The sequence below is a fragment of the Heloderma suspectum genome, chromosome 16 (genome assembly GCF_057233095.1).
Source record: "Heloderma suspectum isolate Gila_16-S chromosome 16, 16-S_ref, whole genome shotgun sequence".
NCBI lineage: Eukaryota > Metazoa > Chordata > Lepidosauria > Squamata > Helodermatidae > Heloderma > Heloderma suspectum.
In genome coordinates, this window is record NC_139473.1 from 10,165,913 (window position 1) to 10,193,736 (window position 27,824).

General features: G+C 47.8%; 1 protein-coding gene across 9 annotated transcripts in view; it reads right to left on the minus strand.

The window, feature by feature from the left end:
• Positions 1–27,824, minus strand: part of NF1 (neurofibromin 1) — a 236,608-nt gene that overhangs the window by 147,403 nt on the left and 61,381 nt on the right. For 7 of the 9 annotated variants that reach the window (XM_084822899.1, XM_084822895.1, XM_084822894.1 and 4 more), the window contains 11 exons: positions 25,240–25,680; positions 23,537–23,676; positions 23,010–23,132; positions 19,930–20,013; positions 19,205–19,321; positions 16,815–16,996; positions 16,522–16,733; positions 14,090–14,251; positions 11,159–11,262; positions 10,284–10,419; positions 3,066–3,128 (listed from right to left, as the gene is read on the minus strand). In XM_084822899.1, the coding sequence (XP_084679025.1) occupies positions 3,066–3,128; positions 10,284–10,419; positions 11,159–11,262; positions 14,090–14,251; positions 16,522–16,733; positions 16,815–16,996; positions 19,205–19,321; positions 19,930–20,013; positions 23,010–23,132; positions 23,537–23,676; positions 25,240–25,680 (1,764 nt within the window). The remainder of the gene's footprint in view (positions 1–3,065; positions 3,129–10,283; positions 10,420–11,158; positions 11,263–14,089; positions 14,252–16,521; positions 16,734–16,814; positions 16,997–19,204; positions 19,322–19,929; positions 20,014–23,009; positions 23,133–23,536; positions 23,677–25,239; positions 25,681–27,824) is intronic. The other 2 variants (XM_084822897.1, XM_084822896.1) reach the window with 1 other exon arrangement.

The window sequence follows — 27,824 nt, forward strand, 5'->3', positions numbered from 1 at the left end:
GTTTCTTTACACTAGGGTGTTATTCCCAAATCCTGGAGCAACACTTAGCTAACAGAACCACTATGCTCATTTATTCAGCTCAAAACACTCACCACATCACAACAGAGAAAAGAAATCCATTAGCAACAACTTTCAACAAAACATAAATGGACATAGTGCACTCAGAATACTCCTAGATAACCTCTGTCAAGAAAAAGCCAAAAAAAAAACCACTTGCAAATATTACACGGGAAAATTAATGAAGTATTTGCAGTATTTACTACGGAGAGAGTAAGTTGAAAGCATCATGTAGATCTCCACTTATTTCCCCCAAGGAAGAAAAAACACACCCAGAATTAAGTTGTTCACACACTTTCCCTGCTGGTTACTTTGCACATTCTGGCCCAGCTATGATGTAATGGGGCTGTTCCAACAAACCACTGTTTGTTAGACCATGAATGAGCAACACATTTTGGCACTCACGTCTACTACCCCAGGACTGAATCCTGGTTTGTGATCCTGGCTTCTAGGTAGGTCTTACAGGTTCATGCTGGCAACCCAGCCCACACCCTCTGGGTCCACCAGACATTTATGTTGAGGAAGGTCTGTATGTGTGTGGAACCCAGATGTAGGCCCATCCGCAAAATAGGCATCTAATGCATGCACCTTAGGCGAGCTCAGAGAAAGCGTGGGCAGGCCAAGCAAGCCACAATCCCAAAGCCCCAAGCTACAAAGAACTAACTGAACACATTCATTCTACACATCCTGCCTTTCTTCCATAAAGGAATTCAAGGTGGCTGGCATTGGAGTTTCCAGGCAGTCTCCCATCCAAGCACTGACCAGACCCAGAAGAGGTTGATGAACACCTACAGAAGATTTTCATGCCAATTCATATAACAAAGCCAATATAAATTGACTGTATAATTCTAGACCACCTTCCACAACTAGGTGCTCTCTGAATGTGCTGGACTATAACTACCATTATCCTCAGCTAGGGATGGCTGGAGATGATAGAAATTGTAGTCCAACACTTCCAGAGGGCCTTGGGTTGGGGAAGGCTGGTCTAGCAAACACAGGGGTCTTGCCGTAGTATCCAATGATAGTCCTACTTAGAGTAGACCCACTGAAATGAATGGGGCTTAAGTTAGTCATGACTAACAAGCCCCATCATTTCAATGGGTCTACTCTAAGAAGGACTAAAATTGGATAACCCCCTTGAAATTTCACCCTAGAGTCCACTGCTTTGTTATTTGAAAGGAAATAATGCTAGGTCCTAAAAATGGATAGCAGTCTCTAAGAATCTGACATTTTTCAAAAGTTGGTCCAGCAAATCGTAGCCAATGGACCAAATCACTCAGATTCCACACTTGCCAACCCAGCTTTGTATTTAGAGCATCTCATGGAGCCCACCATCCATAAGTGGCTGTGGAGAGGATGCCTCCTACCGTGCCTCGAGGTCTTGTTCCCCCCAGCACAGGCCAACAAGCAAGTGGTGTGCCTAGCTATGGCCACCAAGTGTCTTTTCTGAGCAGGCATGCTGAGATAACTAGGCTTGGCTCTGTTCCCTCTTCAACGGACTAAACTGGGGGGACAGGTAAGAGCACAAACAGGAAGCCAATCAGAGCAAGAGCTCCGAAGCTGCCTTCTGGGAATGTGGAGCGGGCAGGACTAGAACCACTTCCATGGGAAAGGTACAAACTTAGGACGTTCAGAGCAGCCCTGTTGGAGCAAACCAAAAGCCTATCTAGGTCAGCTTCCTTTTTCTCACAGTGGCCAACTAGATGCCTCTGGGACGCTCACGAGCGGAACATGAGTGCAATAGCACCTTCCTACTCATGCTCTCCAGCAACTGGTCTTCAGAGGCATGCTGCCTCTGATACTGGAAGTAATATATAATCATCATGACTAGCAGCCTCATCTTCCATGAAACAAAACCTCTGGTCAATTTGCACAGCCTTGGAGGGAGTGGAAGGACTGACCCACTCTGGCCATCTTCCTCCAGCGACAGAGAACAAGAGGTCAAGCAATCAACTAATACATGTTTCTAGGCCAAAAATACACATGAACGACAACCCAGAGTACAGGCAAAACAAACAGAGAAATGTTCCAACCTAACTGAGGCTCACCGGAGCATACTTGCTTCGAGTAAGCAAAAGCCCAATTTCATTTTGCGGTAGGAAAGCCTTACGGGGTTAAAAACAAAAAGTAGGTAAAACAGAGAAGAAACAGTCCTGTCCCGTCCCCCCCAAATAGCATTTTGGTTAGCAAATATTATTTTGAAGATCTACGCAAAGCAAAACCAGCACCTTCCCAAGGGCCTCAGGTCCACTGCTCTTTCATACTCAGGTGGGAAAGTTGGAAAGTAAGGCCAACCCATTTGTGCACACTTGTACTCCACCTCCAGGTGGGCTATGAGGGGGAGGGGGGGGTCCCCAACCTTGCTGTTTTGAAAGTTGGTTTCATATGGATGGTTTGTCTGAGAAGTATGCACCTAATTCAGTACATTCTCATCCGCACCGTTGTCACAATAAAGATCGCCATATCCAACACTCATTTTGTAATCAACATCCATCTCCTCCCTTGCTGCTACTCATGGTTTTGATGTCGTCTATCAAACCCCTGTTGCTTCCAGTGCTGCCTCTGCCACTAAGGCGAAGTGGAAAGGGATACCACCTTCTCTCTCGATAGCTCTTCCTTTTTCTGGGGGGCCCTGCTAATACCAGTGCAAACAGATGCCTTGCCCTTATTTTCAGACTTTCCCCACAGTTATTCAGCATTGCAAGTGGTGACAAAGAGAGGATCGTCAGAATGCTAGTGCAGAGTTGCAGAGGTTCCAAAATGGAAATTGAAAGAGGCATTCAGAACTTTTGTGGATTATTTTTTTTTAAAGACAGGTGTGACTTTAGTCCGGTGTTAATTAAAATGAAAGCTCTTTGGTGCCAGAATTAGTAGAATGATTTTGCAACGAGGGTCTAAGAAGGCTGGAAGCGAAGAGCTGTTGGAACAAAGAGCAAAAACAGAAATTGGGGAAGGGGGTGTTTGTGTGCTTTGAAAGAAATGGCTAATAAAACTTCTCCAGAACTTACTGATTTTTTGTTTTCCTTTTTTTCTTTTACGGTAGCTTTATTCAGGAGAGAGTGGCAAGTTGCCTACAGAACAGAGATTAGCACAAACAAGTCACAGCACCAACCACATACAGCAACAAAAAAACCCCAATGTCAATCTGTACACAAAATTACATGACCAAATGTCACAAAACAGAATGGAAAATGAAATACGCACACTGAGGTTTGGTGGAGTTTGCATTTCACGTGGGTGACCACAATTTCTTCACAAATACAAAGCAAGCAGACGTCAAGGTTCCAATCATTTCTACTATTTCTGGCTAGGTTAAGCATTCTAAAGGACATTGTACAATCCACTGCGCATTTTACATGTGGTGTTCAGAAAGTCTTCTTCAAGGGTCCAAAAAGGTTATTCACAATAGTTTTTCCCAGCCCCCAAGTCAGATCTGTGTCAGTCAATGTCTTACCAAGACTTGTGGAGCATTTTTTCAAATAAATCAGCACCAAGCCCACCTGCAGACCCATGTTTTTCATTTTAAGAGTTCATGAAGAATATGATACTGAAGACAAAAAGAGAAGGTCCCCATCCTCCAAAGGATTACAGAGGTGTCTGTTTCTCTTCCCCTGCCCCCCTCTCCACCTACACAAAACCTTGCATAGTATGTACTTGTCCAATAGTGCTGCAGGATAGCCCGAACAGCCTGTTACCCTAAGAGCTGCAGCCATGCCATCCTTTTCATTCTTATCTAAAACATCTACTGAGACAGGGTACACCTGCCTGATTAACAACTTGTATCATATATACCTGCTCAGACCCTAAGATCATCCTCAGGTGTCCTTCTCCATGAGCCCCTGCCAAAGGAAGTGAGATGGGTGGCTACCAGGAAGAGGGCCTTTTCTGCTGTGGCACCCCAGCTGTGGAATGAACTCCCTAGAGAGGTTTGCCTGATGCCTGCGTTGTACTCCTTTCACTGCCAGGTGAAGAAGTCCTTTTTATTCTCCCAGTCCTTTAGAGCTCTAGCCTTTTAGCTCTGCTGTTTTAAAGCTGTATTTTAAATCTGCATTGCTGCTAGGTATTATTATGGTTGTACAAAACTACAAAAATATTGTAGTTTTAAGCTCTCATATTTTAATATTGTTTTCTGTGGGACTTTGTGGTTTTAATTTTTGTGAACTGCCCAGAGAGCTTCGGCTATTGGGTGGTATAGAAATGACATGAAATAAATAAATAACAACCAAAGCGAATGAAAGCTTTATTGATTCATTCTCTACCCCGTTACAAAGCAAGCTAAGCATCTCAACGTATCTATCTACCAATCCCATGGGGCAGTCTTGGGTCTGAAACTCTGGTCTCTAGGGATGACCATTCCCCTAAGCCAAATCTGTGTGGATTCTCCTCTGGAGCAGGGGTGGGGAACCTCAGGCTCAGTCCCCCTGATAGCCACACCCCCTTCCCCTACCCCCTTAAATCCAACCACCAACCATTTGGTGGTTCCTCCAGCTTTTGTGCAGTTTTTCTGGTCATTCTAAAAGGGTTCCTTGCTCCAGTTGGAACATATATGTTGTTCAACTACCCACCCTACTGTGAAACCACAAGCCTAGTAGGTCTCTGGTGCGGCAGCTGTAATTAGGGTGGAGGTTCAACAATTAGCTGCATTGTTGAACATCCACTAATCCCATGCACAGACCAAGCTGTTTGAGGATGCTACATGGGTCTTTCCAAAAGGAACATGGCAGGATTGGCATGTAAGGAGTGAGCGGAAGGCACATCTGGGGGGAAATAAGAGAAACAGGACTCAGGCCAATGCTCAGGCTCCCCTTAAGCACGTGCGCAGGTTTTGAACACTTATGTAGCACATGCAGTCATCTCCCCATTAACAGGGAAGACTCTGAATTCCTTCAGTGGTAGCCAATAATCAGTGACCAGCACGCTCTCCTAGCTCACCTCATAATTAATGCTTTTTCTGAGCTTTCTCGGAGAGTAATCAGGAAAGAATACAAGTCTACATCTTTTTCTGAAGATAACTGCAAAAACAACGGTTTGAGCATGCCCCTAGGCCACCTTGGCAATCCCCCCCCCCCCCCCGATTTCCAAGCAAGCACCCTTGGCGATGTGGCAGCTGGGCCACCTTGTGGGCCTCATCCTGAAGGCTTTGATATTGCTGAGCATGCTCAGGTGCATCGCCTCCTGTCATGGTGCATGGGAGTTGTAGTTTCACGTGCCTCGGATTCAATAAATTGGGCTGGGAGGCAGGGGAAAGTACAAATCCCATGCACTCTGGCAGGAAACGATGCTTAAGTGTGTACTCAGGAGTGTCCAGGCTTTAGAGATGCCTACAAGATTTCTTGTCTCCAAGCAACCCTCCACGCTGCCTGTCCCCCCTTTTTTTTACAAGGATAAATGCTTTTGTGGGGAGGAACTGGCAGGGAAGACTGACGGGTGGCAAATATAAGGCAAGATGGGCCCAAAATCTGGAGGGGGCTTGGGTGAGCTCGGAAACCTGCTCCATATGAATCAATTCTGAATTTGCCCCATCACTACCAATAACTTCTGGGAAGTTATTTACATCAGAATCACGCACACCACAGTGTGCTAAGAACTTCCTCTGTTTACACCTCGTGTCAGTGTAAGCAGTCCATCAAGTAATGAAGGAAGAAACTATATCACCTTAGTAGCAGTTCTTTAACAGCCCATCTAAGGGCCCATTGCTCAGTAAGAGTGGGAGTGAGGCGGCTCCTACAACCACTGTGTGTGTAGCCAGCCTCTTTCTCCCCTGTCAAGGATTACCGTTTGCTTTTCCTGAACAGGTCCTGTGAAGCTTGTGCCACAGAGCCAAAGGATGGCTGGCCGCATCAGCACTCTCAACCCAGTTTTGGAAGATTTGTACTGTCACACCCAACTGCAAACAAACTGCAACCAGTTTCATTTGAGTAGCCAGATATTCATTAAGAAGCCTATCTTCAAGGGAGAACTAACCTCGATCATGTGTTACTTTCTACAGCATTTTGAACTTCACCATAAAATTAGCAGCCCACTCTGAAATATGGCTTAAGGCCTGTATCTTAACATGGAAACGGCAGACTCAGCTATCTTCCCAGATACTGGATTAAAATTATTAATTGCTGGTCAGATCTCACCCTTATTTGGCAAGGAGAGCACCTATGTACTTTTGCCCAAAGCATGAGAATAGCATGCAATGACATCTGCAGTTAATGAGAAATGTGGACAAATTCACAGAGCTCGTCACCAGTTACCATCATCACCCCAGTAATTTTATGCTGAGGAACAGTAGGAAGAAGAATTTAACCAAGCTTCTTCACTAAACCAACTCCTCCAATCAGCTTTAAAGAAAAGGCCAGCAATACAAATACAATTCTCGGTTCACTCACATTATTGCAGATGGGATTCTCAGTTGGAGAGAGAGGAGCAAGTAATGTTGATAGTTCAAAACTTTGAGAGAAGAAGACAAAGTGATTGCTCCAAATGCCTTATCTCCTTGCCTCCAACCCGGACAATATATTTGCATCTTTTAAGGCATTTCCTGCTGTCTCTCCTACACACAAACTCATCAGTTACTGGCCATCTTAGTTTGCCCCTCCAGTGTCTACCTTCACGTGTGTATCATGCTGCTACCAATGGTCTGAACCAGCCGGGGGGAGGGGGAGGGAGAATGTGGAGAAAGGGGTGGCTAAGTTCAAGATCCAGAGAAATTCCTTTGATCAAGCCTTGTTCTCTTCCTTCCTCTTCATCCTCACTTCATCATGTGTGTTTCTTCAGAATGCAGGAGAGGGACCTATGTGATTAAATCCCTGTTCCCAAGTTAAAAAAAACAATTCCTTGCCTGTGGAAAGCTAACCTGCCAGATAGAAGGGTTCCAACCTAGCCTACATCTTGACCTACCTGTCAGGGTGGACACTGAGCCCATAGAATCCCAGAGTAGTTCTGATTCTGAGGAAGAGGAGTCACTCCTGGGAGAGGAGCGCGCTCCTTTTTCCCAGGGCCAACAGCTGACGGAGATTCCTCCCACCAGCATTCCTAGCTTAGAGAGCAGTCCTGGGAGTGACAGAGTGTGGGAAGCAGACTTGATGGACGCGCGACGCCAACGCAGAGAGCGGCGCCAAATGGGGGGCGCGGAAAGGAGGTGTAGTGCCCGGTTGGGGTACAAACAACGGCTGCGCCCAGAGGATCCAAGGGAAAAGGGGAGGGACTCTCCCTAGCCCTTAAGTTCAGGGTCTGCCAGTGATTCCCTTTCAAACAGGGACCAACTGTTCCAACGTAGGGCATAGGTACTCTGCTGCTCAGATCTAGTTGCTAACGGTAGAGCTGTTAAGTTGTAAAAGAGGAATAAAGCTTTGAAAAGAATCCCTTTGTCTGTGTCTGGACTTGGCTACTGGATTAGACTGAGAGAGGCCTCCAAGGAGCCCTTGACACTACCGATGTGGGAAAGCTTTTATGCAGAGGAGCATTCAAAGAGGCCACCTCCCACTTGCATTCTCATTCAGGACAGTCCCAGGAAGGTTATCATCAGGTAATTCTCATGAAAAGGTGGTTTGTCTCTCAGGCATAGAAGCATTTTGGATAGGGTTAAGCATACTCAATTATCATGCCCTGCACAGTGCATAGAGCACACAGATGATGCTCTACAAAGCGTTGACTGTAAGTCGCCTTGGGGGGCGAGGGGTTATTTTGTCTGAAAGAGACTCATAAGTTTATATAAACCATGCACAATTAATATGAAGACGTTCCTGGTGCTGTTGCAGGGTTACCTGAAATCTGAAATTGTTTTAAGGAGCTCTTTCCTGTTGCGTCAGTGATTTAGGGCAGACAAAATGATGATCATATTTTAAATTAGGGTCCACCTTTGCCTAGGCACCCTGCCACAATTTGGGATAGCCATGCACCCCTCCCCCCCAGCCAGCCCAAGGTTTTCCCCTAATCTGGTGCTCCCAGATGGGCATTGCAATCCAACACATCTGGAGGGCACCAGGCTGGGGAAGGCAGGTGCAAAGGCAGAGTCTTGGAGTCTGCCAGCGCTCAAAGCCCAGAGAGCCCCTCTCCTCCTCAGCTCTGTTGTACTCAGTCTCAGAAAGATTCAGAAAGCATCCAGAAGTCTCACTCTCTTTCCAAGTGTCTCCAAGGCCCATGCAATGTCAGGGAGAACTGCTAGATTTCTTCTGAACCTGGCAGGAACTCCCCCTGACACCACACCGTCCCCAGACACGCTCTGTGGCCTGGTGACTTCTGAGCATGCCTGGCACAGTGTCACAGACAGTCTCTCAAAAGCATTGAGAAAGCAGTTCTGAGCACCTCCCTAGTCAGCACAGCCTGAGGCAGAGTCCTTCACCTTCTCAAGGCTTAGGAGAAGGGCAAGGAGTCTCCCCGACATTACGCTTGCGCTGGGTCAAAAGATGCCTTTGCCCAGGGGCGCGGGGGTGTGCACATGTCTGCATACCCTTGCAATGGGGAGGACACACAAGCCTCATCCTGGATTAGCGAGTGCAGAATTCCTACTACCCTTATGCATGCAGCAATCTACTGGCTGCTGTACAGAATAGGAGGGCCCAAGTTTTATTAGGTGAGCCAGGTAGGTCAGGGACTGGCCCTGAATACTAGGGGTGGGTTAAGGAGAGGATGCGCCTGATCTCGTCTGATCTCGGAGGCTAAGCAGGGTCAGCCCTGGTTAGTACTTGGATGGGAGACTGCCTGGGAATCAGGCTTCCTGCACTGAGCAGGAGGTTGGACTCGAGGGTCTTGCAGGCCTCTTCCAACCCTATGATTCAATCGTCGATTTCTTAGCCACATGCACCAATATGAAGCACTTGACCGTCGAGGCCCACGCCAGGGATGCTGACTTCCAGCCGGGGAAGCAGGGGGTATTCCAATGGCCAGGACGGGGCAGGGAGGAGACACCTTCAAAGGATACTCTTCTAGAGAAGAGGCACACGTAGTACTCACGCACTCCGTGGCCCCAAAGGCCGCAGACCAATGTGAAAAGGAGGGGGAAGGAAGCGTGGGGCGGGCCCACGAGCTTCCGACACTGCCTCAAACAAGCTGAACCGCCGGCCCATCTAACCTTCCCTCACCTGGTGCCCTCCATATGTGTTGGACCACAATTCCCAACATCCCCAGCCAGCACAGGATAGGAGTTACAGTCCAACACATCTGGAGGACACCTGGCCCCAGTAAGGTCTGCTGCAACTGGAAGTGAAAATCCAAGATCTTTGGAGATCCGCTGTGATGTAGCAGTTAGTCTCGAACCAAAACCAGGGAGACTTGGGTTCAAATCCCCACTTGGTCCTGAAGTACGCTGGGTGACCTTGGGCCAGTCGGCACCTCTAGACCTAACCTACCTTACAGGGGTACTGTGAGGATAAAGCAGAGCAGCGGGAAGAGAACCACATACAGCACTCTGAGCTCCACGGAGGACGGGCGGGGTAAACACGACATAGGGTCCTAGGCTGGGGTTATTCCCAGCCCTGCGACTTGAGATCCTTTAACCCAGGGGTGTCGAGCCTCTTTCAGCCCGAGGGCCAAATCCCATTCTGGAGAAGCTCTCAGGGGCCACGGGCCAGTGCTGGAGCTGAAGGCCAAAGGGGCGGGGACGAAAAACAAGCAACACCAGCACAGTTTAGCTTAAAGCTGCTACTGGCGGTAATTAAGCCTTCGGAGAGGCATTTCAGTCTTTTAGAATGGGGAAAGAACTGCATGCACAGAAGCCAGGAAACCACCCAACAGTCGATGGAAAAGAGAGCGGGGCCAGGGAAGGGCGGCATGGACACCTGCAGAACTCTGGCGGGCAGACTTGGCCCCCGAGTCTGAGGTTCTGCACCCCTGCTCTAACTGGAGGTGCCACAGGTTCAACCAGCGGCCTTCTGCATACAAAGCATGTGCTCTGTCCCTCCACCATGACCTGCCCTGAAGTTCCTCCCAGGGTAGTCAGAGAGCTGACCCATTTGTCCTCAGCCCTGTCAGTCAATAACTTGGGGAGGGGACGTAGGCATCAGCACTACACTGAACAGACCGACAATGGTGAAACTGGGGAGAGGGAGAGCAGTCCCTATCCCCAGCTGCCCATCTGTCTTCTTTAAGGAGACCTGCCTCATCGGCTCAGAATGCCTCAAAGGTGTGGGGGGACCCCATAAAATGTCTCTGCTTCCCCCAGGCAATGCGGCTGTGACAAGAGCTTTAGAGCACCCTCCAGCAAAATGGGAAACAGGCCTCGCCAGGCTCAGACATACCTGATAGAGGCAGTGGCAGACACTTCGGAGCTGGGGCGGGAACTCCGCAGAGGAGTTGATGATGGCGTGGAAGAATTTCTCGGTCATCTGGAGAAGGCTCCGCTGGTTGTCTTCGAGGCTTTCGCTGGATTCCAACCTGCAAGACACACCTGTCATGGCTTCACCAAGCTAACGAGCTTTATTTAGAAGAGCCGCACTGATTGCTGCTGCCCATCCAGAAGAACAGCTACACTTCCCTTTGGCTTAACGCTAGCAAGAACAGGGAGCCCCCGAATGGCAGATGGGACAGGCATAGAGTTTATTTTATTTATTTATGTACAGTATTTGTATAGCACTCCACATCCAAAGATCTCGGAGCAGTGAACAGCAGACAGGATCAAAGAATAAAAACACCATGTTAAAATAATTAATATATTTTTTAAAAAGAAACAGAGTTCATTCCAGGAGCCTGGCAACTGGACTGTATTGCCAACTGCCAGGGGCCAGAAAAGGGCTGGGTCCACCCACACAAAGTGACATACCCTTAATTGTATTGTAGCTTTGCGTGGACTTTAATTGTGAGCTGCTTTAGGAGCCAATCTTGGCTGAAATGCAGAATGTAAATATAATAAATCAATGAGCCCTGAGCAACAGTTCCAGCTAGGGTCTACTGCTACAGCAAACTCCACAGGAGGGAGGGGGAAGGAGAGAGAAAAAAGCACCTGTTGGTAATGGGTTCTTGTCTAGTGAAATAAAGAGTTTTGGGTCCCAAGAATAGAAAATCAAAATTAACATTTATTCCCCCTGACACACACAGAAAAACTACCGGGGGGGGGGGGGGGGACGGACAGAATATAGTGGACTTGATCTCCCTTCCCATCACCCCAAATTCAAACCTTGTAGGGTCCACCTCGAAGCTAACATGCTGCCATTCAGAAGATGTAATTACAGTCCTTAATAAAGGCTCCAACAGCTTCTGTAGATATGTTGCACCATAGACCTGCATGAGAGAGTTTGTCTTATCAACCCAGTATGTCATATCAAACCTGTGCCATTAAAAAAAGAGTCGTCATATTATTCTTTCTGTCAATAATTTGGTCAGGAGGTAAAGCTTCTAAAAAGCAAGATCACGCATTATGAAAAGCGGGAGGGCTAGTGAAAACAGCACCTCTGCATTAAGTTTTCCTCTTGCCCCTTTGTAACACGTGGTAAATCCTACCTCCTGTCCTGCGATTGCTATATTGCATTTGCCCCTGCCCAGCTCCGTACCTGGGGAGAATTACATGACGAACGCAGGCACAACGGTACACATGGTGGTAACACAGGCTTCTTGCGGTGGCAGCCCTGTGCTTCTCATCCCACGTAAGTCTGCCCTTTTTTTAAAAAAGCCGTGGCCGGGTTCGCACAATCAGCAAGGGAGACTGCGTGGGATGGGTTGTTTCCCCCGCGTGTGCCTGCCATTTGCTTAATGACCCACACCGTGTGTTGCTATGTCATCCGAACCCGGCATGCAGTGCGGTGGGGGTGGCTTCTAACCCACCCCACACCCCATGGCTTGTAGTAGGGGCTGTGGGGTGGGTTACAAGCCACCCCTGCCACGCCACGCTCCGGGTTCAAACAACATGTCAGCCTGTGATGCAGCGTGGGTAATTAAGGAAATGCCGGGTGCTCGAGCGGCATGCGCGAGGGCTAGGGAAATGACCCATGCTGCGTCGTTTCCCCTGCTGATGGTGCGAACCCAGCCTTTGTGTTGTTTCAAGTAACGCCTGCTCTAGCGAGACCTTATTTCAAACAGACCCCTGAATCAGGAATGTTACACAGTCATGTTCAATTATACGCGCTGGTTACATTTCGAAAACCAAACTGTGCAGCAATACGGTGGAGTTCTGCAGTGCTGGTTGATCCAAAAGCACATTGTCCCATGTGAAAGACTATGCTATGCACGGGGACCTCCCTGCATGCAAAACCATGAGGAGTTTTTAAAAAAACACCTTAATTGTAAGAGTTTTAGCCAATCAAATCCAATTAAGTCCTTTCACGGATGGAACTGCTTCTGCCAGCGGAATAGGGAGGGGGTGATCCCCGCTCCCACTCAAAATCCTCAAAATCCACTCCAGAGGGTTGGGGAACACTTTGGAGCAGATGTCAGGGGAGCATGGGGGGCTTTAGGAGGGAGGAGGGAGTCTTGTCACGAACAGAACACTGGATTCGACCCTATGAGTTTTAGGATGCAATCCTATGCGTATTTAGACATAAAAAAGTCCTACAGCTCCCAGCATTCCCCAGCCAGCCATGCTGGCTGGGGAAAGCTGGGAGTGGAAGGACCTTTTTCTGTCTAAACATGTATAGAATTGCATCCTTAGTCATTCACATCTGTATATGAGCAAATATAATATTCTAAAGCAAAAGGCACACTTTTGTCACTGCAGGTATAATCTTAGAGGAGGCATTCTCTCTATGAGAGAAAAGGACAAGTGTATATTCAAATGTTATGGGTTGCAACTCTTCCTTTCATGGCCTTTTGGTCTCCGATGTTAACAATTGTTCTCCTGTATGCTTGTGTGCGTGCATTTGCTCAGGGCCAGCATGACTGGGCATCTGCCAAGGCCCACACCTCCATAGGGGGCCCACTGCTTGCTGGCTCCTGCTGTTCCACGTTGTCATTTGATCCCCTGCCCGCCCTTTCCCTCTAGCATGCTCTCACTTGCCAGCTTTCTGGTGAACAACACAGCAAGGAGGAGGTGGATAAGCTGATAGAAGGGACCCAGCAGTGAGACAGACAGACAGACAGACTGCAATTATTTGGCTTTTTAAAACGTTGTTCATGTGCTGTCCTATTACAAAGATGAATCTAAAGATCAATTAACATTGTAGCTTCAATAACCACTCTACTGGGTTGCAGCTACTGGATAGGTTAACTCCCGTAACCACTCTACTGGGTTGCAGCTTACTGGATAGGTTAACTCCCGTAACCACTCTACTGGGTTGCAGCTACTGGATAGGTTAACTCCCGTAACCACTCTACTGGGTTGCAGCTACTGGATAGGTTAACTCCCGTAACCACTCTACTGGGTTGCAGCTACTGGCTGGGTTAACTCCCGCAACCACTCTACTGGGTTGCAGCTACTGGCTGGGTTAACTCCCGCAACCACTCTACTGGGTTGCAGCTACTGGATAGGTTAATTCCCGCAACCACTCTACTGGGTTGCAGCTACTGGATAGGTTAACTCCCGTAACCACTCTACTGGTTTGCAGCTACTGGATAGGTTAACTCCCGTAACCACTCTACTGGGTTGCAGCTACTGGATAGGTTAACTCCCGTAACCACTCTACTGGGTTGCAGCTACTGGATAGGTTAACTCCCGTAACCACTCTACTGGGTTGCAGCTACTGGATAGGTTAACTCCCGTAACCACTCTACTGGGTTGCAGCTACTGGATAGGTTAACTCCCGTAACCACTCTACTGGGTTGCAGCTACTGGATAGGTTAACTCCCGTAACCACTCTACTGGGTTGCAGCTACTGGATAGGTTAACTCCCGTAACCACTCTACTGGGTTGCAGCTACTGGATAGGTTAACTCCCATAACCACTCTACTGGGTTGCAGCTACTGGATAGGTTAACTCCCGTAACCACTCTACTGGGTTGCAGCTATGGCGTCAGTCTGTGCTGATGTGATTTTAATCTCACAAGAGTACAACTGCAACAGGACACTTGAATGGTGAATTCTGAGCATCTTTAAGTCCATCTGGTTTTGTGGTCCGAGTTACCCTTCTGCCCCATTTCCCCTCTCTACTCTTCAAACAGATTGTTAAGATCAAACATACCTTAAAACAGAACGTCATTATCTTGCTAGCTAGACTGTTTCCCCTGAAGAGTGTCTGCATTGAATCGGCCAGTTCAACTTCTTTAGAAAACATGTTCCAAAGCAGCTGGTAGAGTAAGTGTCTGGAGTCAAAGAGGGTGACGAGGACACGAGCCAGTTCGTCCTTTCAGAGAACAGAAACAAGAAAAAACGTAAGACACAATAGTGTTAACTACGCTTCTCCACATGGCCATCCAAGGCAGAAGCCAGGAAATGGGTAACGAAGTCATGGCCAAACTGTGATATGCCTACAACTCCCTCCAATGCCACCTATTTTTTATTTGAAGCATGTTTACCCTGTTCTTCACCTGATAAGGGCTCCCAGAGTAGCTTCACAAAGATCAATAGTAAGATGGTCCCTGCCCTCAGGTGTACAATCTAAATTTGCAACGCAAATGGAAATGACTTTCAGAAGGAAGAGGAAAAAAGGAAATTCAGGAAACTGAAGCTGGACGGGAGACCACCTGGGAACCCCTTTACGAAAAACCGATTTCTGTGGGGTAGAAGTTTAATATCGTCAACTGTAATGGTTTGTTACAGGGACTGAAGATGAAGGGTTAACAATACAAGGAAATACACAGTGACTGTATAGGAGGCTGGGCCCAGGAGATCGTGTTCATATTTTTTACATATGTGATGAACTCTCATTCGGCGGATCTTGAAGTTCACCTGCCAAGAAACTGCCCACAGCTTGCTGCAAAGGCTTTCAGAATAACTTGGCCAGCACAGAGCACACCTGACTGGTCCCAATCCAAATCTAGGGAAGGTTCACTGGCTGGCTTCCCACCACCTTGTGCAGGACCCTCCCTTACTGGGAGAGTTGACCCTCCTCCTCCTCTTCCAAGTCTGCAGGAACTGCAAATCTCGGCTCCACCAGGAAGCTAGGTGCTTCCGCCCACCCACTTGGGCACAAGAGGTGGCGGCGTGGCCACTGCTGCCGATACTGGCCAGGCCCAGCCTCTGTGGCAACCATTCTACTCCGCTCGGCTCTACTGCACATTCAGTCCACTGCAAACCCACGAATTTCTTTCACAGCTGTCAGGAGCTTTTCACAAAGCAGGTTCTTGTCGTTTGCATATGTTACTCTGGGAAGCGGTATGAAGGCACATGATCAGCGACAGCAGGAGCCACAGGGCCGTGCGCAGTGTTCCATCAATGCAACCAAGATTTTTGCCTACATCCCTTTCTTCACCTCCTGTGAAGAAATGCCCGTATGTAACTACTATGGTTCTGTAACCATAAATAAAAACCTCTGTGAAGTTATGGTGTGTCTGGGTAGGGCTGAGGCCTTGTTTTGTTTCTCTTGAAAGCCTGTGTAGTAGTTGTGGGGTGACATTCTGAAGGGGGGGAGAGAGAGAGAGAGAATCGCTTTGAATGTTGTTAGATGGGGTCTGGATCAGGTAAATTCAATTCTGCCTGGTTGGGCATTCTAGCCCCATAGGTAGGAATGCCCACTGAAGGAGCAGTTTCCCCATAGGTAGAGGCAGTAGTGGGGAGAGGAAATCCCCCATACCTCCCTAAAAAGCCACTCCTACATCCTGGTGATCCTCTGGAACATGGTTCAATGCAGCCTGAAGGGCTGCAGTGGGAAAGCCAATGTGCAACTCCGGCCGACCCCATTAGCAGAACACATTTCCTGCCCGTACACAGGGTTCTTTGAATGCCTGTTAAATGGAAGCAACAAACAGCTTGCTACAAGTGCTTCTGCTCGTATCAGCTGACGGTTTGTCAGTAGATCTATCAGAACTCTTAGCAGAGCCCGCTCTACCTTCCACCTGCCCCCTTGTACATGAACCACCTACTGCTCACGCACAGCACTCACCCGTTTAAATCATGCAGGAGTGCATGCCCTGGCCGTGGGCTGCTAAGGTTTGGAGGTGCCGAGAAAGTGATAAGCCAGATCCGGGTTTACTTACAAGGAGACTTTATTGAATACTTGCAGCACACAGGCGTACCCAGTGGTTGGATCAGACAGCTTCTCTGAACCCAGAGCCAAGGGGCACAATGGGTTTTATACCATACATGTCAGCAGTGAGGCAGCATGACAGGAGCAAGTGTTAATTAGCATTCAGCTGCAACTTTCCCAGCATAGCCTAACAGTGCTTGGTTCTCAGCACAGACACCTGTAGCTTTAAGACAAACAGAGCTCCACTTCCCAGGCACATCCAAGACTCTGATAAGATACCAGAGCTCATTAGCATGGAATGTGCTGAGGCAGCCGCATCGACCTTTGACTCATCTTACAAGCCAAGGAGCCCACTTGCAAGGAAATTGCACTTAATAATGAACCAAAGCAGAAAGCATTATGGATCGCTAAGCTTCTCTAAACTACTATTAACTTGCTTACAGGCCTGGGGCCTTACAAGGAGCCATCAATAATGCAATTCATCTTACCCACTGTGAACAAGGCACAACGTTCGCCAAAGCCATAGCAATGGGCAGTTCTCCTTGGTCACCCATCATGGTGACCAACTCCACCAATCTCTCAAACCTATCTGCCAGCACCGTTTCCGCCAGGGTGTCAAACTCCGTGCCCTGCTGCAGAATTTTGGTGAGGACCTCCATGAACGTCGCTCTTGTCTGGAGATCTTTGTGATACCCCAAACCTGCCAACAAACAGAAAGATTCAGCCAAAACGGTAGTGTGCAACACTGCATTGCCAAATCTTCACAGATCACGCATTTTACCTATGGAGTGCATAAGGCCACTATCCACGTTTGCATTGAGCAAGTTTGACATGGCCAGAACGGTGCAGTGTCGCAACGACGCCAGCCGTCGGGACATCCCACGTTTCCTGCCGCCCGTTTGTGCACTTTCATCTTCAACTTCACTGCAGTCATTGAGGAGGTTCATAAATAGGGTAAAGTACCTAAAGGCAAAAATAACTGTTTGCCTATCATAAGGAGAAGCATTTTTGCACAAGAAATTGGACTCCCCTGCACAAAAGCAAACCAACTCACCCCAAGAGGTACACATCTATGTGATATGCCCTGCTTGCAGAATTCTCTCCCCAAGAAGGCTCACCTGGCACTAACTCTCACATCAAATTTTTAATTTCCTGGGGACTTTTAACACTCAATTTTATATCTGCTGTTTTATGTTGCTTTTGTCTACTGGTTTCAACCAATATTTTATTGTTGTTTTACAAAGAACAGCATCCAACTGTGTCATTCCATCTGCGTAAATGACGTTGCGCTGGCAGAAAGCAGGTTCTGAACTAGGCGCAAGAGAAGGATCTGACTAAGGTCATGGTTGCACAAGCGTTTTTGCATGACTCTTGTGCAACCCGTTGGCAATGCGCTGGGGATTCCCACTGTGTGACCGGTTACCCAACTGCTTGCACATGTTGTGCAACGGCTTCGCACCCGTCGTGCAACCGGTTGCACATCCCGCACGTGTAACCGGTTACGCAACTGTGTGCACCGGTTGTGTGGCGCACTGTGCAGCTGCTCGCACAGCTGGTTGTGCAAGCGTAAAGGGCAACTGCTTGCACGATGGAAAGATTCAGCGGAGCTCTGCTAACGCTAATTGAGTTTGTGGAATGTGTCAGGGTTCCTTTTGCCCCCTCTTAACTTCAAACGCCGAAACGTACACAGAAGAGAGGCTTCAGTCTACAGCTTTTAATCCATTACTTCACAGGGTCATACAGATGCAAATTCTCAGTGACTCTCAGTCTACAAGGAAATGCCTTCAGGGGGTTCAAAAGGTAGCTACATTTGAAGAGGAAGGCAGTCTCGCTGGCCTAACTTAAGCGGGGGAGGAACCTCTCTCCCGTGAGGGGCAGCTTCTCATGCAAGGACAATCGGGTAGACCGTCTAAGTTCCGCCCCTGCCTTTTCCCTCTTTGCTCTGTGTCTGCATCTGGCATCTGTTAGATCAGATTCCACAACCCCCACTTCCTTCTGTTCGCTGTCTCTCGCAGGGGTGTGTGAAGAGGAACCCTCATCCTCAGCCAGCTGGGCGTTTGTAACCTGAGAAGCCAGGCCAGTCATGTCTGGACTAGCCTGGGAAAACACCTCCCACATGTCTGGCGGTTCTCCTTCAGAATCTGAACTGCTGTCCCACTCCCTGAGCTCAGAAACATCCCTGACATCTGTCACCATTGGATGCTGCCCTATGTATTTTATGGGATCATTTGCAAGGCACCTTGAAAGTATTTTACTGAAGGGTGGTATGGCAAGCCACCAGGACTACCTATTGAAGCAACTCCCTGGGAGGTGAAAGGGTTTGCCCACCCAGGCTAGCCACTGGCTCTTCTCAACAGGAAGGATTATAAAGATCTCCCTGTTCACGATGGGGTAATAGTGCTTGCTGGTTGGTGCCCCTGCTCATTTGCTACCTAGAGCCTATGTTCCTTTGTATTTCTAAAAGCTTCTCCCTAAACCTGTCAAAAGTAGCATAAACTCTGCTTTGCCGTGAGATCAAGGAACTTCGGGCACAATCCTATTGAGATAGATGGTCATTGCCGACTTCCTCTGAAGTCGGAGGCGACCGCCTGTCCAATGCAGGGCGGCTGAAGCACACAGGATTCCCTCGGTGCTCCAGCTGCCCTGCAGTTTGCCGTCGACATCCAATTTCAGGCGTCCAAGCACGGCTTTGGGGAGGGGGTGGGAGCAGGGCTGGAGACCACATAGGAAGCCGCCTAAAACAGCTTCTATGGTTTCCTCCCCTCTCTGCTCCCGGTATCGCCCCCTTTTCGCTCTGTCCATGCTCCGTGTTACAAGTACAGACAGGCATGGAGGGGCAGCCACCACAGTTCTCTCCGCCCTGGCTACGAGGGGGACTGTGGGGTGGAGCACGGTTTCCTGGCTACGAGCTTGCAGCACTGTCTATGAACCGGAGCTGGGAAACCAAAAAACCCTATCTACCCCAGACTCTGTCAAGGGGACATAGGGTTGCTCCCTCCAGGGGATAAATCTTCGTAGACTGATTCATGAGAGCTTTGCTCATAAGTCCTACAGACAATAACGCGCTGTCCTAATTACTTCCACAAAGCCTACATCCCTGCATTGGCCAAGCGTTATAGAATTCTAGCTGCTTTAATCAACTGGGTGCTAAAACAAAATAAAGGGCTTTACTTTAGGAACAACTGGGATTTAGCTTCCATCAGTTCAACTCCATCTCCTTCTTCAGGTTGCAGTGGAAGTCCCGCAAGAAGAGACACCACAGCTTCCATGCTTGCCTGGTCCAAATCTCTGAACAAAACAGTAAACAGAGCAGAGTTTAAAAGGAAAAGTGCACCACTCACACCGCATCCACCAGCAAAAAGTGCCTCACCAATTCTGTGACATTGTCAGGGTCCCAGGCTGCAGGAAATCTTTGACCTGGTCCTTCGGGCAACTCGAGCTAGAACTTTGCTCCCTTAAACCACCTCCTGTCTATTGCCTGGTGTGCACTCGCTGGGCATGCACGGCCTTCTTGGTCACATCTCACCCAAGCCCCTCTGTAACTTCCCCTTTCTGCATGTTGCCTCAGCCTGTGCAACCCCGTGGATTACATATGGACCTGTACTGCATTACTTTACCTTTGTTTGCTTCTTCTCTTCTCTGCCGATTTATACTGGAAATGGTTTGACTGGCCCTACAACCTATGCCTAGACAGACACTCAAGGAATTCAACATGCAGATACTGTGCTCTTGGCCAGCTTCCCCCCCGGCCTAGAGAAGAAAAGACCCCTTCACCAGCAGCCAAGTCCCATTTGTTGTTAACAAAGCGCACCTAAAGCCATCTTTAAGAATCCAGTGTACCGTTGCTGTAGAAGACGTCCTGTGCTGCTACAAGCTGGCATTTTGGCCCCTCTTACCTTGTCAGACATTTCACATCCTCATCTGTCGCCTGGTTGGATGTTCCCATAACCCAGTCTGTCAGATATTCTACCATCTTGTTCCTAAAAGTTGGTATTATAGAACAGAAAATTTGGAAGAAAAACAACGAAATGCTGCCAAATCCAAATTAAAGCAACAACATGCACTGTGTTTTTGGGATGTGAAATAAAAGGATCTCTCAGAAATGCTAACCCACACACAAATCACCCAAAACCAGTTTCATGGCAATCGTGTCTCTCATCCAACACTAGTTGAATAGCTCTCAGTTCCTGTCTTAAAAAATTATTTCGGCCTATCCATTCTGTTGCCTGTGTTCACTCCTCTTCTACTTTCTGATGTCTTGTCTATTGACTTCCTTTTCTTCCTCTTCCCCTTCCCCTTCCATCTCTCATCAGCATCTTCCATCCTCATGAGAGTTTAATAGTTGCGGCAGTCATAATGGGTAGAGTTTTGTGTTTTGTTTTTCTGCTAATATTTTGGTATTAGAGCTATCTTTGTTAACATGGTTTGATTGGAATTCCCTTTTCATTTTCATTTATTTACAGGGGCAGCAATCCTCTGGCCCCTAGACAGCGTTGGACAGCCACAGGAGAGTTTGGATTCCTGGATCCAAGGCTGGGGACAGCGCTTTGACCTCAGAGCCAGGAGTTGGAGCTCCCCGCCCACTCCCCCTTGCAGTCGATGCCGAGAAAACTGCACCAGCTGCCTCCCCGAGCTTGCAAAAGTGACCATGGAAAGGAGAGAAAAGGGGCAGTTCTGTGGGCAGGGAGCGGAGGGGACTGGAGAGGCTGGTTTACGAGAATTCTCCAGCCTCCCCAGTCTCCTTCCCTCCCAGCAATGCAGAGGCCCAGCTAGATAGGCGACAAAAACCCTTCTAGCACAAATACAGAGCGGGAGGAGCACGGAGGCAAAGATAGCCTCTGGACTACTCCTGCTCTGCGTGGGATGCCTGTCAGCTGTCATGAGATGGAAGGCTGACGGGCATCCCAATAGGATTGCATCTTAATTTATTTTGTTTTGTGCTCCCCGCCCCCCCATTAGTCATGTGTTCTTTTTTATCACTGTATAAGAAATGAGATACATATTGGAGATTGCAATGAATTACGCTAGTCTGAATTATGTTCTAAGTTGTGCATTCTCTGGTTTATTGTACTAACGGATTATCAGTGATGGCCTTTGGCTAGGAAATAATGATTGATTAAGCCATTAGTGTGACCCAACTATGGCAGTTATATTCAAGTATATGAAATGCACATGGTCTTTTGACTTAAGAGCACACCAAATTTTGTGTGGGAAACAGGATGCACGACTACATAGGCCTTTGGTCTGATCCAGCAAAGCAATCCCTATTGCTCTTGAGCGATGAGAAAGTTATTCCCCCCACTCTGCCATGACCAGTATAGTGTAGTGGTTAGAGCGCTGGACTAGGCCCAGGAGCAGGAGATCCAAGTGCAAATCCCCACCCAGCCAGGAAGCTCACTGGGTGAGCTTGGCCCAGTCACTACATCTCAGCCTACTCTACCTCACAGCATTGTTGTCATGAGGATAAATATTGTGGAGTGACATAAGCCACCCTGAGCAACTTGGAGGAAAGCCAGGATAACAATTCAAACAAGCAAGCAAGCAAATAACTCCCCGTGACTAGCTATTTCCAAGGAAATCACCAGGGAAATCCAGGGAGGAAGCATTTCCACATAGTGCTAACCCATAATTTAGGCCTACATGCACAACCAGGAAAAAAGCCAGCACAAAGTGCAGGGTGCACACTCCCCTCCTCCCATGTGACCAGGAGGAAGAATAAACCAAAATTCAGTTCTGCTTTAGCAGATATCCGGTTTGTTGTTATATGCGAACCAGGAATCATGTTAGTTTGTTAAGCGAGCCAGCAAAACAAACCCAGGGTTTGTGGCTGGCTTGTTTAGCAACTGACTGGAGGATTTTTAAACTATGATTTCCAGTTTACATGCAACAAGCCAGAAATCTTCTGAAACAAAACTGAATTCTGGTTTATTCCTCCTCGTGGCCCTGTGGGAGGCAGAGAGGGGAGTGTGCGAGCTCGAGGCTCTGCACAGGCCACTTTCTGCTTGTACACATAACACTAAAACATGGTTTGGCATCATGTGTGAATCCTCTCCGAATGTTCTTTTATTTATTTTTTATTTATTGCATTTATATCCCGCCCTTTTTCCTCCGAGGAACTCAAGGCAGCATACATAAACCTCCTCCTCCTCTTCATATTATCCTCACAACAACCCTGTGAGGTAGGTTGAGCTGAGAGTCTGTGACTGGCCCAAAGTAACCCAGTGAGCTTCTCTGGCTGAGAGGGGACTAGAACCCGGATCTCCTGAATCCCAGTCCAACACTCTCTTAGAAATTACCCAGTTAAAAATGGGAGATCTCTTACCAAATAATATCACTTTTGTTTTAGTGAAATCAATACTGAGCTGTTCCCTCTGACAAAAATTAGCCAGTAGGTCCATATGTTTTATTAAACATAATAATATGTCTCTGTGGAACTCCCTCCCTAGGGAACTCCGTCATGCCCCCTCTTTAATGAGCTTCCGTCGTGCATTAAAAACGTGGTTGTTCAGGCAGGCGTTTGGGGTGGATTAGGGTATTTTAGAAAATATTTTTATTGTAGAATTTTATTGTTTTAAACTGTTTTATTGTATGCTGTACATCGCCCAGAGTGGCTGGGTGACCAGCCGGATGGGCGATTAATAAATTCAATAATAAATAAATAAATAAATAAACCACCCTGGTCAAGGATAATATAGCTATATCATCTGTGTATAAGAGGATACTGAATTTTCTATTGCCTGTGGCAAGTGACCATCCATCTAGTTCCTCTGCATTTTATCCTCACAACAACAACCCTGTGAGGTAGGTTGAGCTGAGAGTCTGTGACTGGCCCAAAGTCACCCAGTGAGGTCCCACAGCTGAGTGGGGACTAGAACCCAGATCTCCCGACTCCCAGTCCATCACTCTAGCCACTACACTACACTGGCTCTCTTCTTTTCTAAGGGAACACAAAAGCAGCTACTCCATTGACGCTCACCTGAATTTCATCTCTTGGCAGAAGGAAAGGTCATCCCGCCGCTCCATCATTACCTTCACAAGCTGACAGAGCTTGGTTTTTATCTGAATCGCATGTACCAGATTCCCGAGGACACGCACGTACCTGTGAGGAGACAGAGAGCAGGCACAAGTCGCTAGATTAAATTAGCTTCCAAGGACTGAAGCGTTCCACAGACATCTTCTTCAAAGCATGTTCGTGCCAGAACACCGCTTGATAGGTTCGTTTCTGATTAATGCACAGACTGATCTAAATGCTGGGAGTGAGCCACCTGACCGCGTCTGTATAAATATGGGTCACGGAGCACAATGGGGAAAAGGCAGGATTCGTGCCTAACATGTTTTCTCCTGAACCAGGGACGTCAGGTGAGGATTCAGCCTGTGCCAATGGGGGACCACAGCCCTTGACTGAATCTCTCTTCAGAGAATCTGCCTCCCATGAGACACAGCAGCGGCCTGCAGCATTGCAATCACTGGGAGGCAAGGAGCAGGGAGAATGGACCGACTTGCCTGACGAGGTTCAGCATCATGGTCTCAATGCTGGCTTGTCCCAGGTGCTCCGAACTCCCTTCGGTATGGTTGTCAAGCAGGTTCTTCATGATCGCAATGGTCTGCTCCACAAACTGGGTGTTGGTGTCATTCAACAAAACCTGCACAGGAACAAACTATGCTGTGGTTAGGTTTTCTGGATGACACAAAAAACAAGCCATAAAGCTGGACTGAAGTTGAAACACTTGGCAGCATTGAATGGAAGTGGAGTTCACAGACCGCAAGTGATGCGAGTCACATAATTATTTGCTGAATAGCCTGTATGTCTGAAAAGAGTAATATTGGACAGGCAAATTTGCTGCTGGTGGCTACCTTGGATAACGCTCCCCAAAAGGCCTGGGCACCCTGAGAGGGAAGGCAGAAGAGGTGAAGCCCCACTCGAGATCTCATGCCATCAGCCCCGGAAGAGATCACCAGCAGACCACCTGATAGCATTCCCCTGATTTACCATTTCTATCTTTTGTGTCTCTTTTAGTATTTTGAAATTGCATCGAGTGCATTCACAGAAATGTAGTGCAGAAATACAATCAGCTAATGGTGTAAGGCCTCGGGCCTGTAACCTGTGTAACCAGTAGTTTTAGAGAGACTTAGAGATCCATAATGCTTAACAAGTGCAATTCTCTTGCTAGTGGGCCTCTTGACTGGTAAGATGAGTCAAAGGTCGATATCGCCGCCTCAGCACAATACATACTAACAAGCTCAGAACCGTTTATCTTATCAGGACTGGGGAAGCACCTGAGAAGTGAGGTTATGTTTACAGGTGTCTGTGCTGGGAAAGTTCTGATTGTCTCCCCTCTCACATGGGGCTGTTAGGCTATGCTGAGAAAGTTGCAGATGAACACTAATTAACGCTTGCTGCTGTCATGCTGCCTCACTGCTGACACGTATGATCTAAGACCCATTTTACCCCTTGGCTCTTGGTTCAGAGAAGCTGTCTGATCCAACCACTGGGTATGCCTGTGCGCTGTAAGTATTAAAGACTCCTTGTAAGCAAACCTGGACCTGACTTATCATTATCTTGGTACCTCTAAATTCTGGAAGTACACTGCAGGGGCAAATAAATGGCCACGTTTGGACGACCAGAGGTGGAAAAGAAGGCACCATGGAGGTTGTGTGACCACGATTGCCTTAATTACCTGCAGCGCAGGTAGCATGTTGCCCGAATTGGAGTGGCTTCTGAACCACCACACAACCCCTACAACAAGCCATGGGCTAATAAGACAAACTGTGCATGCATATTAACTAGAGATGTGAAGGGCTGGAAACAGCCTGAAAAAATGGGGGTGGGGTAAGGGTTTCCCCCCAGACTTCTTTGTTTATCTCCGAAAAATGGGAAACACTGGAAAATTTTGCATTATGAAATAGTTTGTACCACGAGGTTTACATTATGTAGTTCTTAGTAATCGTTGGGGGGAGTAAAGTCAGGCAGCAATATATGAACACCTTTTGGCCATCATTCTAAAACAAAGTATTTTGTTATCCAAAATTGTTCAGATTTTCAGAAAATAACACAAAAGGTTCTTGGGGGAAAAAAACAGAAAAGACCTGTTCCTGCCCCCCACCCTTCTCCATTTGTTCTCACCCGGGAAAAATCTCTAAGGGCGGGGGGCTCTTGTTCATTGCACTGGTTTTGCAAAATAATTCAATTAAAGCCGACATTTTACCTGCCCTTGAGGGTCAAAGAACTTGCTGATGGCGTTCTTCAGCTTGTTAAAGAGCATCGGGTAAAGCGCTGGGCTCAGCTCTAGGCCCATGAGTTCCTTGATGTTCGTGCGTATCTGCAGGCCCACTTTCTCATGGGTGCAGACCATTAAAAACAGCAAACGATCCATGAACCTGCTAACAGGGGTCTCCGTGTTGCCTTCAGTTGACAGCATGGATATCATGGAGCCCTTGCGCTCACTCACAGGGCCCATGGGGGGGCTGTAGGATGGAAACGGTGCACTGCCACGATATTGCAGGCACACCCCACCGAGGGCACACAGGAAGCCGGTCATGTTGATCCACTCTTGCAGAGAATCCGTGTCCGAGAGGTCTATGGAACCTCCCCCACTGACGTGAGACATTCGCCTTTTGACTATCGTCTTGTGAAGGCTTTCAGTGACCTGGAAAGAGTCACACCGGGTGGGGGGAGAATGTAATGATGCTGAATGTGGAACACTCACATGCATTTGGTTATTCTGGCAATGACTGCATTCTTCCTCAAGAAATCCTAGGACATCAGAAGTCCCATTTTACAGAAAGGAACTGAGGCTCAAACAAACTTGCTCAAGCCATACCAGAGAGTTCACCCTGAAGTTGAAATTTGAAATTGGGTCTCTCTGGTCCAGTATTCGACCCAAACCTCTTAATCATGCTTCCCTTGGGAAGGCTCGAGCAACCCCACTTTTAAGTGTCTTCCTGGAAGCAAGGTAAAAAACAAAAGGTTTTGTTGCACCTTCAGAAAATGGATGTTTTTATTTTATATACAGTTTTTATATACCGCTCCACATCAAAAGATTTTAGAGCAGTGAACAGCAAGGACAAAAGAATAAAACACCATGTTAAAACAATTAAAACATTTTAAAAGGAAGAAGTTCCAATATGACCGGATTTAATAAACCACAGCGGGTCACTCAAGGGAGGCTTCCCAAAATAACAATGTCTTCAGGAGGCACCAGAAGGAACACAATGTTGGTGCCTGCCTGGCCTCCAAAGGCAGGGAGTTCCACAGGAAGGGGGCCACCACGCTGAAGGCTCTTTTCCTGGTGGACTCCAGCCGGGCTATGTGTCCATGTGGAACCACCAGGGACATGCCCTCTGATGACCTCAGTGACCAGGCAGGTTGGTAAGGAAGGAGGTGCTCTCTCAGGTATCCTGGTCCCAAGCTGTTTAGGGCTTTGTACACTAGTACTAATTCTTTAAACCTGGCCCAGTAGCAAATAGGCAGCCAGTGAGGTTCCCTCAGCAAAGGAGTTGCATGCCAAAGCTGCATTAGGGGCAGCTCCTGACAACAGCCAAGCTGCTGCATTCTACACCAGCTCTAGCTTCCAGACCAGCCTTAAAGGCAGCCCCACATAGGGCGCATTGCAGTAATTCAGTCTTGAAGTTACTAATGCCTCTACCACCATGGTCAAGCTATCCCTGTCCAGGAGAGGCCGTAGCTAGTGAACCAGCCGAAGCTGGTAAAAGGCACGCCGAGCCGCTGCGACCACTTGGGCCTCCAGCGACAGTGATGGATCTAGGAGTACCCCCAGACTGCAAACCTGATCTTTCAGAGGGAGTGCAACCCCATCCAGAACAGGCAATGAGCCAAATCACTCACCCACAGGGCTTCTGTCTTGCCAGGATTCAGCTTCAGTTTATTGGCCCTCATCCAGCCCATTACTGAGTCTAGGCACTGATTCAGGACTTGCACATTTGTTTCTCAATGCTTCCGCTATCCTGTTTTGTATTATCATTCTGCAAGTTTTGTTACTTTTTATTTTAATTTGGAAGGTGCTTTGGGAATTTTATTGAAAAGCAGAAAAGAACTGTAGAAAGTAAAGCAAATCAATGCTACACTTAGAACAACGTCCCCACAAAACAGGCTACCATCCACCTTCTGGAAAGACGGCATGCTGGACGGTGCAGGATGCTGAAGGGCTGAAGGACTGGGAACAGGAGACAGTTCTAAAGCAAGAAACAAAAATAGACTCCCTGGCTTTTTCCAAAGCACCATAAGCCTTGCTGACAGCATAAGAACACACAGGACAACACGAGGAAGCAGAAGATGAGGGACTAGATCCTGGCTACACTGGCCAGCAAAATGACAAGAGCCTTGTGGAGCTTAAATCTCTGAAGGGCAACACTGTATGGAGAGCCAGTGTCGTGTAGTGGTTAGAGTGCTGGACAGGGACTCGGGAGATCCAGGTTCTAGTCTCCACACGGCCATGAAGCTCACTAGGTCACTTTGGGCCAGTCACTGATTCTCAGCCTAACCTGCCTCACAGGGTTGTTGTGAGGATAAAATGGAAAGGAGGACCGCGAAAGCTGCCTTGGGTTCCTTGTAAAAGGAATAAAGGTGGAATATAAATGTAATCAGAAATAAAATTAAAAAATTAAAAATGCATTAGACCAGCCTCCCCCAAGATGGTGTCCTTCAGACCTAGCGGCCATGCCAGTTGGGGATGATGGCAGGTGTAGTCCAACACATCTGGAGGGTGCAAGTTTGGGGAAGGCTGCATTAGGCACTAAAGAGAAGCAGAGAAAGGGGTCTGGAAGATACTTC